At 41.8% G+C, this 13,059-nt stretch overlaps 1 protein-coding gene across 1 annotated transcript in view; it reads right to left on the bottom strand.

Moving 5' to 3' along the window:
- Positions 1–13,059, bottom strand: part of LOC126210661 (putative ATP-dependent RNA helicase DHX57) — a 238,405-nt gene that overhangs the window by 77,323 nt on the left and 148,023 nt on the right. The window contains exon 15 of the mRNA XM_049939992.1: positions 12,778–12,920. Coding sequence (XP_049795949.1) covers positions 12,778–12,920 — 143 coding nt within the window. The remainder of the gene's footprint in view (positions 1–12,777; positions 12,921–13,059) is intronic.

Here is a 13,059-nt window from a genome sequence, read left to right as displayed (position 1 = left end):
ACAAATTCCCAATCTTTTCACTGTCTAGTCTGCCACTTCCTAAATGATGATGAAATGATGAGGACAGCATAAACACCCAGTCCCTGGGCGGAGAAAATCCCTGACCTGGGCGGCAATCGAACCTGGGATCCCTGATCCACGGGCAGCAATGCTAGCCAGTAGACCGCGAGCTGCAGACGAACTGTTAATGTGAAGAATATCGAGGTGCACCGTGTTTAACAGCAAACATTAAATAGTTGTGTGTAACTGGTCAGGTAAGTCATTTCAATGGTGAGAGGAAGGCAATGGCGTAACACCTACAAGAGAGAAGAACGCGAAATCCTGAAGATTGGCTAAAATTTACAGACGCGCGAAATTTGGCACGGACTTCAATGTGAGATGCCTTTCATAGGTTCCACAAAGAAACATTGTCTCGAAATTTGGTAGAAAATCCGAAGAAATTCTGGTTGTATGTAAAGTACACAAGCGGCAAGACGCAGTCAATACCTTCGCTGGGCAGTGCCAATGGTACTGTTACAGACGACTGTGCCGCTAAAGCGGATTTATTGAACGCAGCTTTCCAAAATTCCTTCACCAGGGAAGATGAATGGAATATTCCAGAATTTGAAACACAAACAGCTGCTAGCATGAGTCTTCAGGTCCAGATTTTATACCGGTTAGGTTCCTTTCAGATTACGCTCATACAATAGCTCCCTACTTAGCACTCATATACAACCGCTCGCTCACCGATAGATCTGTACCTACAGATTGGAAAATTGCGCAGGTCGCACCAGTGTTTAAGAAGGATAGTAGGAGTAATCCATCGAACTACAGACCTATATCATTGACGTTGGTTTGCAGTAGGGTTTTGGAGCATATACTGTATTCAAACATTATGAATCACCTCGAAGGGAACGATCTATTGATACGTAATCAGCATGGTTTCAGAAAACATCGTTCTTGTGCAACGCAGCTAGCTCTTTATTCGCACGAAGTAATGGCCGCTATCGACAGGGGATCTCAAGTTGATTCCGAATTTCTAGATTTCCGGAAAGCTTTTGACACCGTTCCTCACAAGCGACTTTTAATCAAGCTGCGGGCCTATGGGGTATCGTCTCAGTTGTGCGACTGGATTCGTGATTTCCTGTCATGAAGGTCGCAGTTCGTAGTAATAGATGGCAAATCATCGAGTTAAACTGAAGTGATATCAGGTGTTCCCCAGGGAAGCGTCCTGGGACCTCTGCTGTCCCTGATCTATATAATGACCTGGGTGACAATCTGAGCAGTTCTCTTAGGTTGTTCGCAGATGATGCTGTAATTTACTGTCTAGTAAGGTCATCCGAAGACCAGTATCAGTTGCAAAGCGATTTAGAAAAGATTGCTGTATGGTGTGGCAGGTGGCAGTTGACGCTAAATAACGAAAAGTGTGAGGTGATCCACATGAGTTCCAAAAGAAATCCGTTGGAATTCGATTACTCGATAAATAGTACAATTCTCAAGGCTGTCAATTCAACTAAGTATCTGGGTGTTAAAATTACGAACAACTTCAGTTGGAAAGACCACATAGATAATATTGTGGGGAAGGCGAGCCAAAGGTTGCGTTTCATTGGCAGGACACTTAGAAGATGCAACAAGTCCACTAAAGAGACAGCTTACACTACACTCGTTCGTCCTCTGTTGGAATATTGCTGCGCGGTGTGGGATCCTTACCAGGTGGGATTGACGGAGGACATCGAAAGGGTGCAAAAAAGGGCAGCTCGTTTTGTATTATCACATAGTAGGGGAGAGAGTGTGGCAGATATGATACGCGAATTGGGATGGAAGTCATTACAGCAAAGACGTTTTCAGAAGTTTCCTTTACACCAGCTAGTGTTTTTCTTTTATACTGCGACGTCAACTACCTGTGATTGCTATAGACTATTTTGTAATTAACTACTGAATCATAATTATCCAACAGTTTAAACCATCTACACATTTAGTTAAAATGCGTACAATAAGATTTAATGTCTAAGGGACACACTGTTGTTAATGGGTTCAAGGTGTCCTATAGCATACTGTTGCTTTAAAAACAGATACAGCTGATCTTTATATGTTCCATAACAGAGAGAAAAGAAACTGCAGCATCAGATTGTATTACGGTGTGCTGAGAAATTGCTTATGAATTTCTAACTAAATATAAAACATGAAGCTGAATGTAAAATACAAACCAGAATTTTAAATCATTACAGCATCGTCAATAGTGATGTTGCTTGAAGGACAGATACAAACCCACCAAGATTATGCTCTGTTCACAATAGGATTGAAAAAATTATATCAACTACCCTGCTCTGTGCACAATAGGATAGACAACATTATACTAATTATGTTATTATTAGCTGAAAACAGCCACAAATGGATTGGAAGAATTTTTATACTAATTATGTTGTACAATAAATGGTGGTAGCTGCTTTTCACAAATCAAACCTCAACTAATTTACTTGGCAGTCTGTAAGAAAGGAAAGCACATTTATCTGAGTAAGCCTAGTCGGGTATTTTATTGGATTTAATATGCACTTTCTGACAAACACAATGTCACAGTGATGTAATGCACTGGTGAAAAGTTTTCGAGACACCAGATAACTTACAGAATGGGTGCAGTTGGTTACCTGTTATGCGCTGCCCGTCCAACCTACTCCGCAGATAGATTTCCCGTGCCGTACTCTCACACAAAGCTAATCCTCCCACCATCCTGAAGACTCAGTTACAAAGGTATGCCTCCCTTTGCAACCCAGTACTGGAATAACTTAACCGTATGCCTGGAAATATGGGGACATTCTACCCAAGATTGAGTGTACCCCTCCTAAAGTGGTGTTCCACCACCCATTCAGCCTATACTATATTCTGGTCCATCCCTATGACACCCTCACTCAATCCCCTTTGCGCAGGTGCCATATCCGTGACCAAGGCCCAGGTGCAAGACCTGCCCAATCCACCAACTCAACAATCCGTAATCCAGTCCTTCCAGTGGTTTATCCTATTCTATCAGAAATAAGGGACAACTGTAAAAATGGCCATGTCATCTACCACCTCTTCTGTAAACACTGCACAGCTGTGGCCAAGAACAAAATTCTCCTCTCAGTGGTACAACATACAGTTGAACACAACATGCTCATGTTCACTGGCTACATTCAGATCCTTCCACCAGCCACCAGTTTTCCTGAACTGCGCAGACGGGAGTTATCCTCACTACTTATCCTCTGCTCCTGCAATCCTCATGGCCTCAACCTCCACTAACCAACTGTCCCCTGACCTTCTGACCTACCCAACAGCTTCCCCTTCCTCTGTCCTGTCACCCCTCCTAATCCTCATCCCCACATCACCTACATCACGTGCCACATCTCACCAGCTCCAGTATGCATGTATCACATGCCTAGCCAACTCACCTGCAGCCCCTCCCTCCCAATTTCCTTGTCGGAAAACCAGCTGCCTCCTCCAAACTGCTAGTTACCCATCTCAACCACTCTTCCATCCTCCTGCCTTTCTTTTCCTTGCTTGCACTAGCCCTAGCTTGACTATCTCCTTTACTCCTAAATTATTTTCATAAAGCAAGAAATTATATATAAGTCATCCATGGAATTCTGATAACTGGACTCCAAGAAAGGAGAAACACTCATCAGCAACCTAAGTAATCACAAGGGTATAGCATTTACAAGGAAACACCAAAGAAAAGAGAAATGAAGCAATGTCCACAATTTTGAACAGGATTTGTGACCAAATTCAAAATAATAGTATCCACAATAGAATTTATAGCACAATTGCCTAGGCTTTCAACACTAACTATAAAAGCTGAAAATAGAATACACTAGATAATGAATACAAACACCAGAACTAATGATAAAAATACTAGGAAAAACACAGAGAAGATGTCAAGTTGCCCGTCCGGTAAGTCTCGCCTGACCTGGGGTTCTGAACAACTTTTCTGGGCTCTCCCAATCTCCTAAAACTCATCAGTCCTTTCCTTCAGCCCTCTTCCTTCCCCTTCAACCCTTCTGCCACAAGGAGCCACTGGCTCCAAAAGCTTGCAAATTTCTTAACATTTACATGTGTGATCTCCTGCAGCCACTTTGTTAGTACTTTTTATTTACCCAATTATATTATATTTTCCAAAACTGATTATGTACTTTGGTACAGATAAGATGTGGAGATTTTGCATCAGGCAGCAACAAATATCAACAAAAGTGATACCAAATTGCAATTGGTGATTTAGATGCTCAGTTAGAAATGGAAAATAGATATATAGATGTTATAGGAAAATGACCAATAGAAAGATGTACAAACAAAAATGGCACAAAGCTGGCATAATTCTGCGGAAAGCATGCTGTGATCTCAAAGTCAAGACACTTCATGAGAAGACAAAATAAACTGAAAATCTGAAAACACCAAGACTGAAAAAAAAAAAAAAAAAAGAATGTCATCTGGATCATATCTGCATGGGCAAGAACAACAAGAAGGAAATTTAAAATGTGGTTTCTCTCAGAGGAAGTAAAACCTGTTCAAATCATTGCTGATTAATATAAAAATCTAATTCACACAACTGATAAAGAAAAATTTCGACCCCAAAAAGAAGAGAATCTAGGACTGTCATAAACTGATAAAAAACAATGGATATGAAGAACAAACTACAAATATAAAATTAACAGGTGAGCTACAGAAAGTAATTTCTCAGCTGACCAAGTGGCCCAATAAATCCAAGAAAAAATGCCAATGGTGGAATGATGAATGTGATAAAACAGTGGGGTTAAACACCAATACCAAGAAGATATCCTTTTCACAGAAACAAATAGAGAGAAAACAAACCCACAAGATTGCTCCAAAACATTTAGGAGAGAACTCCATATGTACAATTCTCCAACACTAACTCTGAAAGATAAAAATAAAATGACCTATAGCAACAGAGGATACAGAAAACTTAGTAGAAAAATTTAACAAACTACATAGCTGAGACAATCCCCATAACTACATTAAACACAGAAACCGCAATAAAAACACAACCAGGAAATATAAACCTGCCAACAATCCATCAAATATACAAAGCTTTAATAGAGCTTAAAAACTACAAAGCATGTAGAAAAGATCAAACATCTGTGCAACTCTGAAAACATTTAGCATAATCAGTAAAGATATTGTTACACCACAACACAGCAACAGGAACAAATCACTACCAGAACACTGGATTACATCTATAATACATTCATTACACAAAAGGAAGAAAAACAAATCTGAATTTTGCTCTTAGATACCACTTATAAATTCTTGTCAAGAATTCTGTACAGCTGCTGCAAAGGTAAACTTGAACAGGAACTAAGAGACTACAAAGGAGGACTGAGAAATTGGACAAATTGCTCAGAACAGATAATCAATTTAAAATTAGGAACGGATACCTACAAAAGAAAACAAAAATAACAAGTCATAACCTTTGTAGACTTCAAAAGTCTTATAATTGTCTCCATAGATCTTCAGTGCTGGAAATATTAAGGGATTTTGGGCTTCATTGCAAACTAATTAAAAAAAAAAAAAAAAAAAAAAAAAAAAAAAAAAAAAAAAAAAAAGATAAAATTAACCGCCACAAACACAAAATCCAATGTAAAATTCTGAAGAGAACTATCTGAGCCATTTACAATAGGGTGATGGGTTATCACCTCCACTCTTTGACTGAGCTCTGGAAGACTTTATGAGACCACAGTACAAGGAAAATCCCAAGGAAATATGAAATGAAACCAAAAAAGATCAAAACAATTTAAATTGTGTTGGATTTGCAGATGATTCTGCATTACTGGCTAACAACAAACAAAAAGCCAGAAATCAAATAAGAAGACTACAAAATATAGCACAAAAAATAGGACTCCAGATATCATTCAAAAAGGCAGAGATGATGGTAATGGACTGACAAGTAATAAACCACGTAACAGTAAACAACAGAAAAATAAAAACACTGAAAGAATTTGAATACCGAGGAGAATTAATAACATACAACTTGGATGAAAAACATACCCGGCAACAGTGAACTAACAACATGATAAAGGCGTACAATAAACAATGTCTTCAAGCACAACAAAATTAAAACACTAAGAGATGGTGGTTCAGCCAGAGGTAACACATGCAATTGAAATTATTTTTAAAGTAACTCAGTGAAACAGAACTGACAAAATCCTAAATGTGGAGAGAAGAATAACTAGATCAAGTATAATTAAAAGATATAAAAATGTGGATAAAGCAGGATAGTTCCAAACGAAGTAGTGTACAGAGACTATACATAAGAAGAGAATGTTTTTCTTTAACAGTATCATGAGGACACCAGCAACCGAATTAATAAGAAGAATTATATAGGCAATCTGATACCTGAAACAATAAATAGGATGGATCAAGGAAATTAGAGAGGACACAGAAGAACTGAAATGAGCCTGGATGATCTGCAAAACAAAACAGAAAATCTCTAAAAGCTGAAAAATAAAATAATAAAATAAAATTATTACCAAAAATAGACAAAAAATAAGATTTACACCAAAAACAGACATCCAACACACAATCAAAAGGGTATTTACACATGAAGAAAGACATAAAAAAATCAGAACAAATGAAAAGATATTGCACAATTAGGAAGGAGCAAACCAGCACTTATCAGAGAAGGCTGTAAAAGTAAATAATAATAATAATGTCATTGATCAACTTCATGAAGTGTGCCAGACAGCATGAACAAAAACCTTTTTTTTTTTCTTCTTTTCCTTATGGTGTGTAAGATGTTTCTATTTGCCCCCACTATTCTTGACACAGCCTCATTCTTCACCATCTTTCCAACTCATACAACATTTCATTTGTAACCACATTTCCAGTGTCCCTAGCCCTCTTATTTTTTCAGAATGTCCAGGAATCTGCACCATAAAAAACTCTGCACCACATATAGCATTTCTCTTGTCAATCTTTTCCTCGGTCGCCCACAATTTAATTTCCTTTTTTGTTAAACACAGAAAGGAATAAGGGATTCAGCTTTAAAAATCTTCCAACCACCTACCCAGTGACGTAAAGCATTTAACTGATACTAAAATAAACTTCAAACACCAACTGAAATAAAATTTACTTGACAACTACTACTAATTTAAAGAACAATTTGTGTGTGTGTATAGAGGGAGAAAGAGACATTGAATATACACTGGGTGTCCAAAATTAAAGCAACAAACAGCTATATCCTCACCCTGTGCCTAAGCGACAATATAGGGATTCACAGAATTACAGCTTTCGGCCCTTAAGGCCTTTCTCAGCAACACACACACACACACACACACACACACACACACACACACACACACAATCTGCAGTCTCAGACAACTGAAACCACACTGCGAGCAGTAGCATCAGTGCATGATGGGAGTGGCAACTGGATGGGGGTAAGGAGGAGGCTGGGGTGGGAAGGGGGAGGGCTAGTATGGTAGAGGTGGGGGACACTAAAGTGCTGCAGTTTAGACGGATGGCAGGAGAGAAGGTGGGTAGGGGTGGGGGTTAAGTAGTGGGAAGGAGAGAAATAAAAAGAAATTAAAAGACTTGGTGTGATGGTGAAATGACAGCTGTGTAGTGCTGAATGGGAACAGGGAGGGGGCTGGATGGTTGAGGACAGTGCCTAATGAAGGTTGAGGCCAGGAGGGTTACAAGAATGTAGGATGTATTGCAGGGAAAGTTCCCACCTGCACAATTCAGAAAAGCTGATGTTGGTGGGAAGGATCCATATGGTACAGGCTGTGAAGCTGTCACTGAAATGAGGGATATCATGTTTGGCAGCGTGTTCAGCAACAGGATGATCCACACTTGTTTTTTTAGCCACAGTTTGTCGGTGGCCATTCATCCGGACAGACAGCTTGTTGGTTGTGATGCCTACATAGAATGCAGTACAGTGGTTACAGCTTAGCTTGTAAATCACATGACTGGTTTCACTGGAAGCCCTGCCTTTGATGGGATAGGTGATGTTAGTGACCAAACTGGAGTACGTGGTGGTAGGAGGATGTACGGGACAGGTTTTGCATCTAGGTCTATTACAGGGGTATGAGCCATGAGGTAAGGGTTTGGGAGCTGGGGTTGTGTAAGGATGGATGAATATATTGTGTAAGTTCGGTGGATGGCGGAATACGATCTATAGGAGGGGTGGAAAGGATAGTGGGCAGGATATTTCTCATTTCAGGGCACAATGGGAGGTAACTGAAACCCTGGCAGAGAATGTAATTCAGTTGCTCCAGTTCCAGATGGTACTGAGTTACGAGGGGATGGTCCTCTGTGTCCAGACTGTGGGACTTCGGGAGGTGATGGGAGACTGGAAAAGTAAGGCATGGGAGATTTGTTTTTGTACAAGTTCTGGAGGATAATTACGGTCAGTGAAGGCTTCAGTGAGACCCTCGGCAGATTTTGAGAGGGACTGCTCGTCACTGCAAATGCCACGACCACGGGTGGCTAGGCTGAACGGAAAGGACTTCTCAGTATGGAATGGGTGGCAGCTGTCGAAGTGGAGGTATTGCTGGTGGTTAGTAAGTTTGATATGGACAGAGGTACTGATGTAGCCATCTTTGAGGTGGAGGTCAACATCTAGGAAGGTGGCTTGTTGGGTTGAGTAGGACCAGGTGAAGCAAATGGGGTAGAAGTTGTTGAGGTTCTGGAAGAATGTGGATAGGGTGGCCTCACCTTCAATCCAGATAGGAAAGATGTCATCAATGAATCTGAACCGGGTGGGTGCTTAAGATTGTGGGATTTTAGGAAGGATTCCTCTAGATGCCCCATGAATAGGTTGGCATAGTATGGTGCCATACAGGTGCCCATAGCCGTACCCCAGATTTGTTTGTAGGTAATGCCTTCAAAGGAGAAGTAATCGTGAGTGAGGATACAGTTGGTCATGGTGACTAGGAAGGAGTTTGTTGGTTTGCAATCTATAGGGCATCTGGAAAGATAGTGTTCAATAGCAGTAAGGCCATGGGCATTAGAAATGTAAGTGCACAGGGAGATGGCATCAATAGTGACAAGCAGGGCACCTTGTGGTAAAGGGACAAGAACCTTAGAGAGTCAGTGGAGGAAATGGTTGGTATCTTTTATATAGGAGGATAGGTTCTGGGTAATAGGTTGAAGGTGTTGGTATATGAGAGCAGAGATTCTCTCAGGGTGGGAGTGTGGGGAGGGGGAGGAGTAAGTAGAGAGAAGGACTCTGGGGAGAGGTTCTGGGATGGGCCTAAGGATTTGAGTAGCGACTGGAGATCCAGCTGGATTACTGGAATGGGGTCACTGTGGCAAGGTTTGTAGGTGGAAGTATCTGATAGCTGGCAGAGTCCTTCCGCCAGGTAATCCTTGCGGTTAACAACAACAGTGGTGGCGCCTTTGCTTGCAGGTAGGATTATAAGGTTGGGATCCGTTTTTAGATGGTGGACTGTGGTTTGTTCTATGGATGTAAGGTTAGTTTGCATGTTGAGGGATTTGAGGAAGGTTTGAGGTTAAGAAATTATGGGAAGTTAACAGGGGGTGATTTGGAGGCAGTGGGGGCAGATCACAGTTGGATAGAGGAGTGGACTGAGTTAGGCAAGGTTCAATATTGGTCTTTGGTTGAGTCTGATTGGTCGGGTTGGTGGCCAAAAAATGTTTCCACTGTAGGGACCAGGAGAAGGAGAGAAGGTCTTTAATAAGTCCTGCATGACTGAATTTGGGAGTGGGGCAAAAGGTGAGGACTTTGGAAAGGACTGATATTTCTTTGGGAATAAGGCTTCTGGAGGAAAGGTTCATGACTGTGTCACAGGTCTGTTTAGGTTCTGGGTTCTGTGTGTGGTGGGAGGGAGTTTTGGAGGGTGGGTAAGTGTAGCAGGTCTGCAACACAGGGTCTGTCAGCTATGAGGGGATGTGGGAGAGGTTTGGAGGTAGTTATAGAGGTGGTGGACACTGGTACTCCTAGGTGGGAATAGAAAGTGAGCAGGGTGGAGAGCTTTTTGAGGTGGTGTTGTGCATGTTGCTCAAGTTCCTGCAGGGCAAGAGTTTCAATGTGTGTTATGGGTTCCAAGAATCCTGTAACCACTGTGCTGCATTCTATGTAGGCATGACAGCCAACAAGCTGTCTGTCTGGATGAATGGCCACCAACAAACTGTGGCCAAAAAACAAGTGGACCATCCTGTTGCTGAACACGCTGCCAAACATGATATCCCTCATCTCCTTGACTGCTTCACAGACTGTGCCATATGGATCCTTCCCACCAAAACCGGCTTTTCTCAATTGCGCAGGTGGGAACTCTCCCTGCAATACATCCTACGTTCCCATAACCCTCCTGGCCTCAACCTTCATTAGGCACTGTCCTCACCCATCCAGCCCCCTCCCTGTTCCCATTCCAGCACTACACAGCTGTCATTTCACCACCACACCAAGTCTTTTAATTTCTTTTTATTTCTCTCCTTCCCACTACTTAACCCCCACCCCTACCCACCTTCTCTCCTGCCATCTGTCTAAACTGCAGCACTTTAGTGTCCCCCACCTCTACCATACTAGCCCTCCCCCTTCCCACCCCAGCCTCCTCCTTACCCCCATCCAGTTGCCACTCCCATCATGCACTGGTGCTTGTAGTGTGTTTTCAGTTGCCTGAGACTGCAGACGTGTGTGTGTGTGTGTGTGTGTGTGTGTGTCTGTGTGTGTGTGTGTGTGTGTGTGTGTGTGTGTGTGGGCGCGTACACGTGAGTGTGTACTGCTGACAAAGGCCTTAATGGCCGAAAGCTACAATTGTGTGAATCTTTTTGTTGTGCCTATCTTGACTCCGCATCTCTGCTATATGAGGAGCAGCAACTTTCCTTCCCTAACATTGTTACATTCCATCCTGGATTTTCCATTGTTTGATTTAAGTGACAATATAATCATACCAGCTTTCAACAGATGTCCGTACAATCATATTCTGCATGGAAGATGGCACTCCGGTCAACAGACAACCATGCCAGAGATGGCGTCATGGCAGCCATCACACTGGGTAGTATTTGTTGGACAGTCCCACATCTATAGTAGTTGTGTACAGCCAGAGACAAGACACCTGCAGGCTTTCTGCAGTAGAGAGCCCTAGGAAGAATGGAAGCAAGACAATCGAAAACTAATATGGCCCGATGGTTAAATGTAAATCATTCTGTTCTTTCTCGGATGTGATAACAGTTTGTAGAGACCAAAACTGTATCCCAAAGACCAGAGTAGGGCTGACAACATGTGACGTCAGAAAGAGAGGACCGTTTATCGGCTGTAAGAGAGCGATGGTATCGCCTTAATACTGCACAGCAACTGGCATCTGATCTCACAGCATTCACTGCATGTGTTGTATCGAGGCAAACGGGATAGAAAAGGCTTCAGTGGGGTGGCCCTTATTGTCCAAGACTAGCTGCAAGTGTACCTCTGATATGTCTTCTCAAAAGGGAACATCTAGAGTGGAGTTGTCAACATGGCACTTGAACAGTGAGCCAATGATCTTTTCGCAGCTGAATTCCGATGTGTTCTGAAGAGTGATTCTCAATGGATTTGCATCTGGAGGGAATGTGGAACATGATTTCGGGACCCAAACTTTGTGAAAAGAGACTGATATGGGATTATGCTGACCACTTGAACAGTTCTTCCTGAAACTGTATGGGTGAATCGATAAGTTTTAACTGCTGTCAGGTATTGTGGCAAGATCTTAGGACCCCACGTGTGGTTGTTTTGAGGTGCTATTGGCCCAGACATTATATTGACGGACAATAATGCTAGACCCCACATGGCACAGGTGGTTGATGTTTTCTTGGAAATGGAAAATATTGCACACAGGGCATGGCCTGCTCACTTTTACGATTTGAATCCCATAGAGCATTCTCGGATGTACTGCGGAGATGAGTTGCAAGACGTCAGCATCAACCAACCACTCCCCTAGGCTTGCAAGCAGCTCTGCAGGGAAAATGGGTGTTGTTACCTCAACATGCGATTGATGACATTCCCTGCATGTTCTGTTGCTGTCAGTCCTGTGTTGCTGTCAGAGGTGGTCGCACCACAAACTGAGCACATGAATCAATTGTCAGAATGTGTGTGCAAATACGTTAAGTTGGGGGGGGGGGGGGGGGGGGGGAAGAGAGAACATTTTTGTCTACTGTTATGCATGTTGCAGTTGATCATGTTCGTATTTTGTACATTATTTCTACTTTCACCTGTTTACACTGTTTTGTGTCAAAATAAAAACAACCTTGCAAAATTGTTGTTCCTTTAATTTTGGACACCAGCGTGGTTCAGTATAAATTATTGTATGCAAGATAAAAGACCCTTACATTAAGAAATCGTTTAAATGGTCAACACCCTGACACATTTTTCCACTGATACAATGTACAGTAATAATTGTAAAAGTAATTCATTCCATATCATAGTGAGAGGTTGCCATTATGCTCCGCTAACATGCAAATAACTAACTAAAACAAACATTATTCACAGAAATGATGTACCTTCTTATGCGAGTTTTCAGTTAAAAACATTTGCAGTGTCAACAGCCAAGAATACCTAGCACACTTACAAGTTATGACATAGATAGTACAATGTCTTCTACCTTATTTTGCACAGAAAATCCCCTCACAGTGCTTGTACCTGTAGTTGAGGTTCACCCCGTATATTACTAGTTCAAAACATACACTTTTTGTGAGCTCTTCCTGCTTTGGCACACAGTGAAGTGGTCATAAGATAACACCACCATAAGGAGAAACTCTTTTTTGGAAAATAAAGGTTACCCCGTTACCCACAGTGACACAGTAGCTGTATTTAATCACCTGAACACAAGTGCCTGCTCGTCACTTGAGAGGGATGAATGGAGAGGAACAAGCAGAAACTTGCCTGCCCTTGAGCCCAGAACAGGGTGTTCAGTCAGCTGATCATAGAGCGTCATTATCTCAGCCATACCAGGCAAGAAGACCTGCAAAACAAACAAAATTTAAACTCGGTACTACTATTAATTGCCATAAACAAATTACACACAGAGAAACATCCACCGTAGTTTTAAATTTTTAGCTTTTGAGCGAAGTCCTTCATAAATGACTTTGTCCAATAGCTAA

Source organism: Schistocerca nitens, chromosome 10, assembly GCF_023898315.1.
Source record: "Schistocerca nitens isolate TAMUIC-IGC-003100 chromosome 10, iqSchNite1.1, whole genome shotgun sequence".
Taxonomy (NCBI): Eukaryota; Metazoa; Arthropoda; class Insecta; order Orthoptera; family Acrididae; genus Schistocerca; species Schistocerca nitens.
Note: the sequence above shows the minus strand (reverse complement) of the source record. Positions and strands in the feature narration are given on the sequence as shown.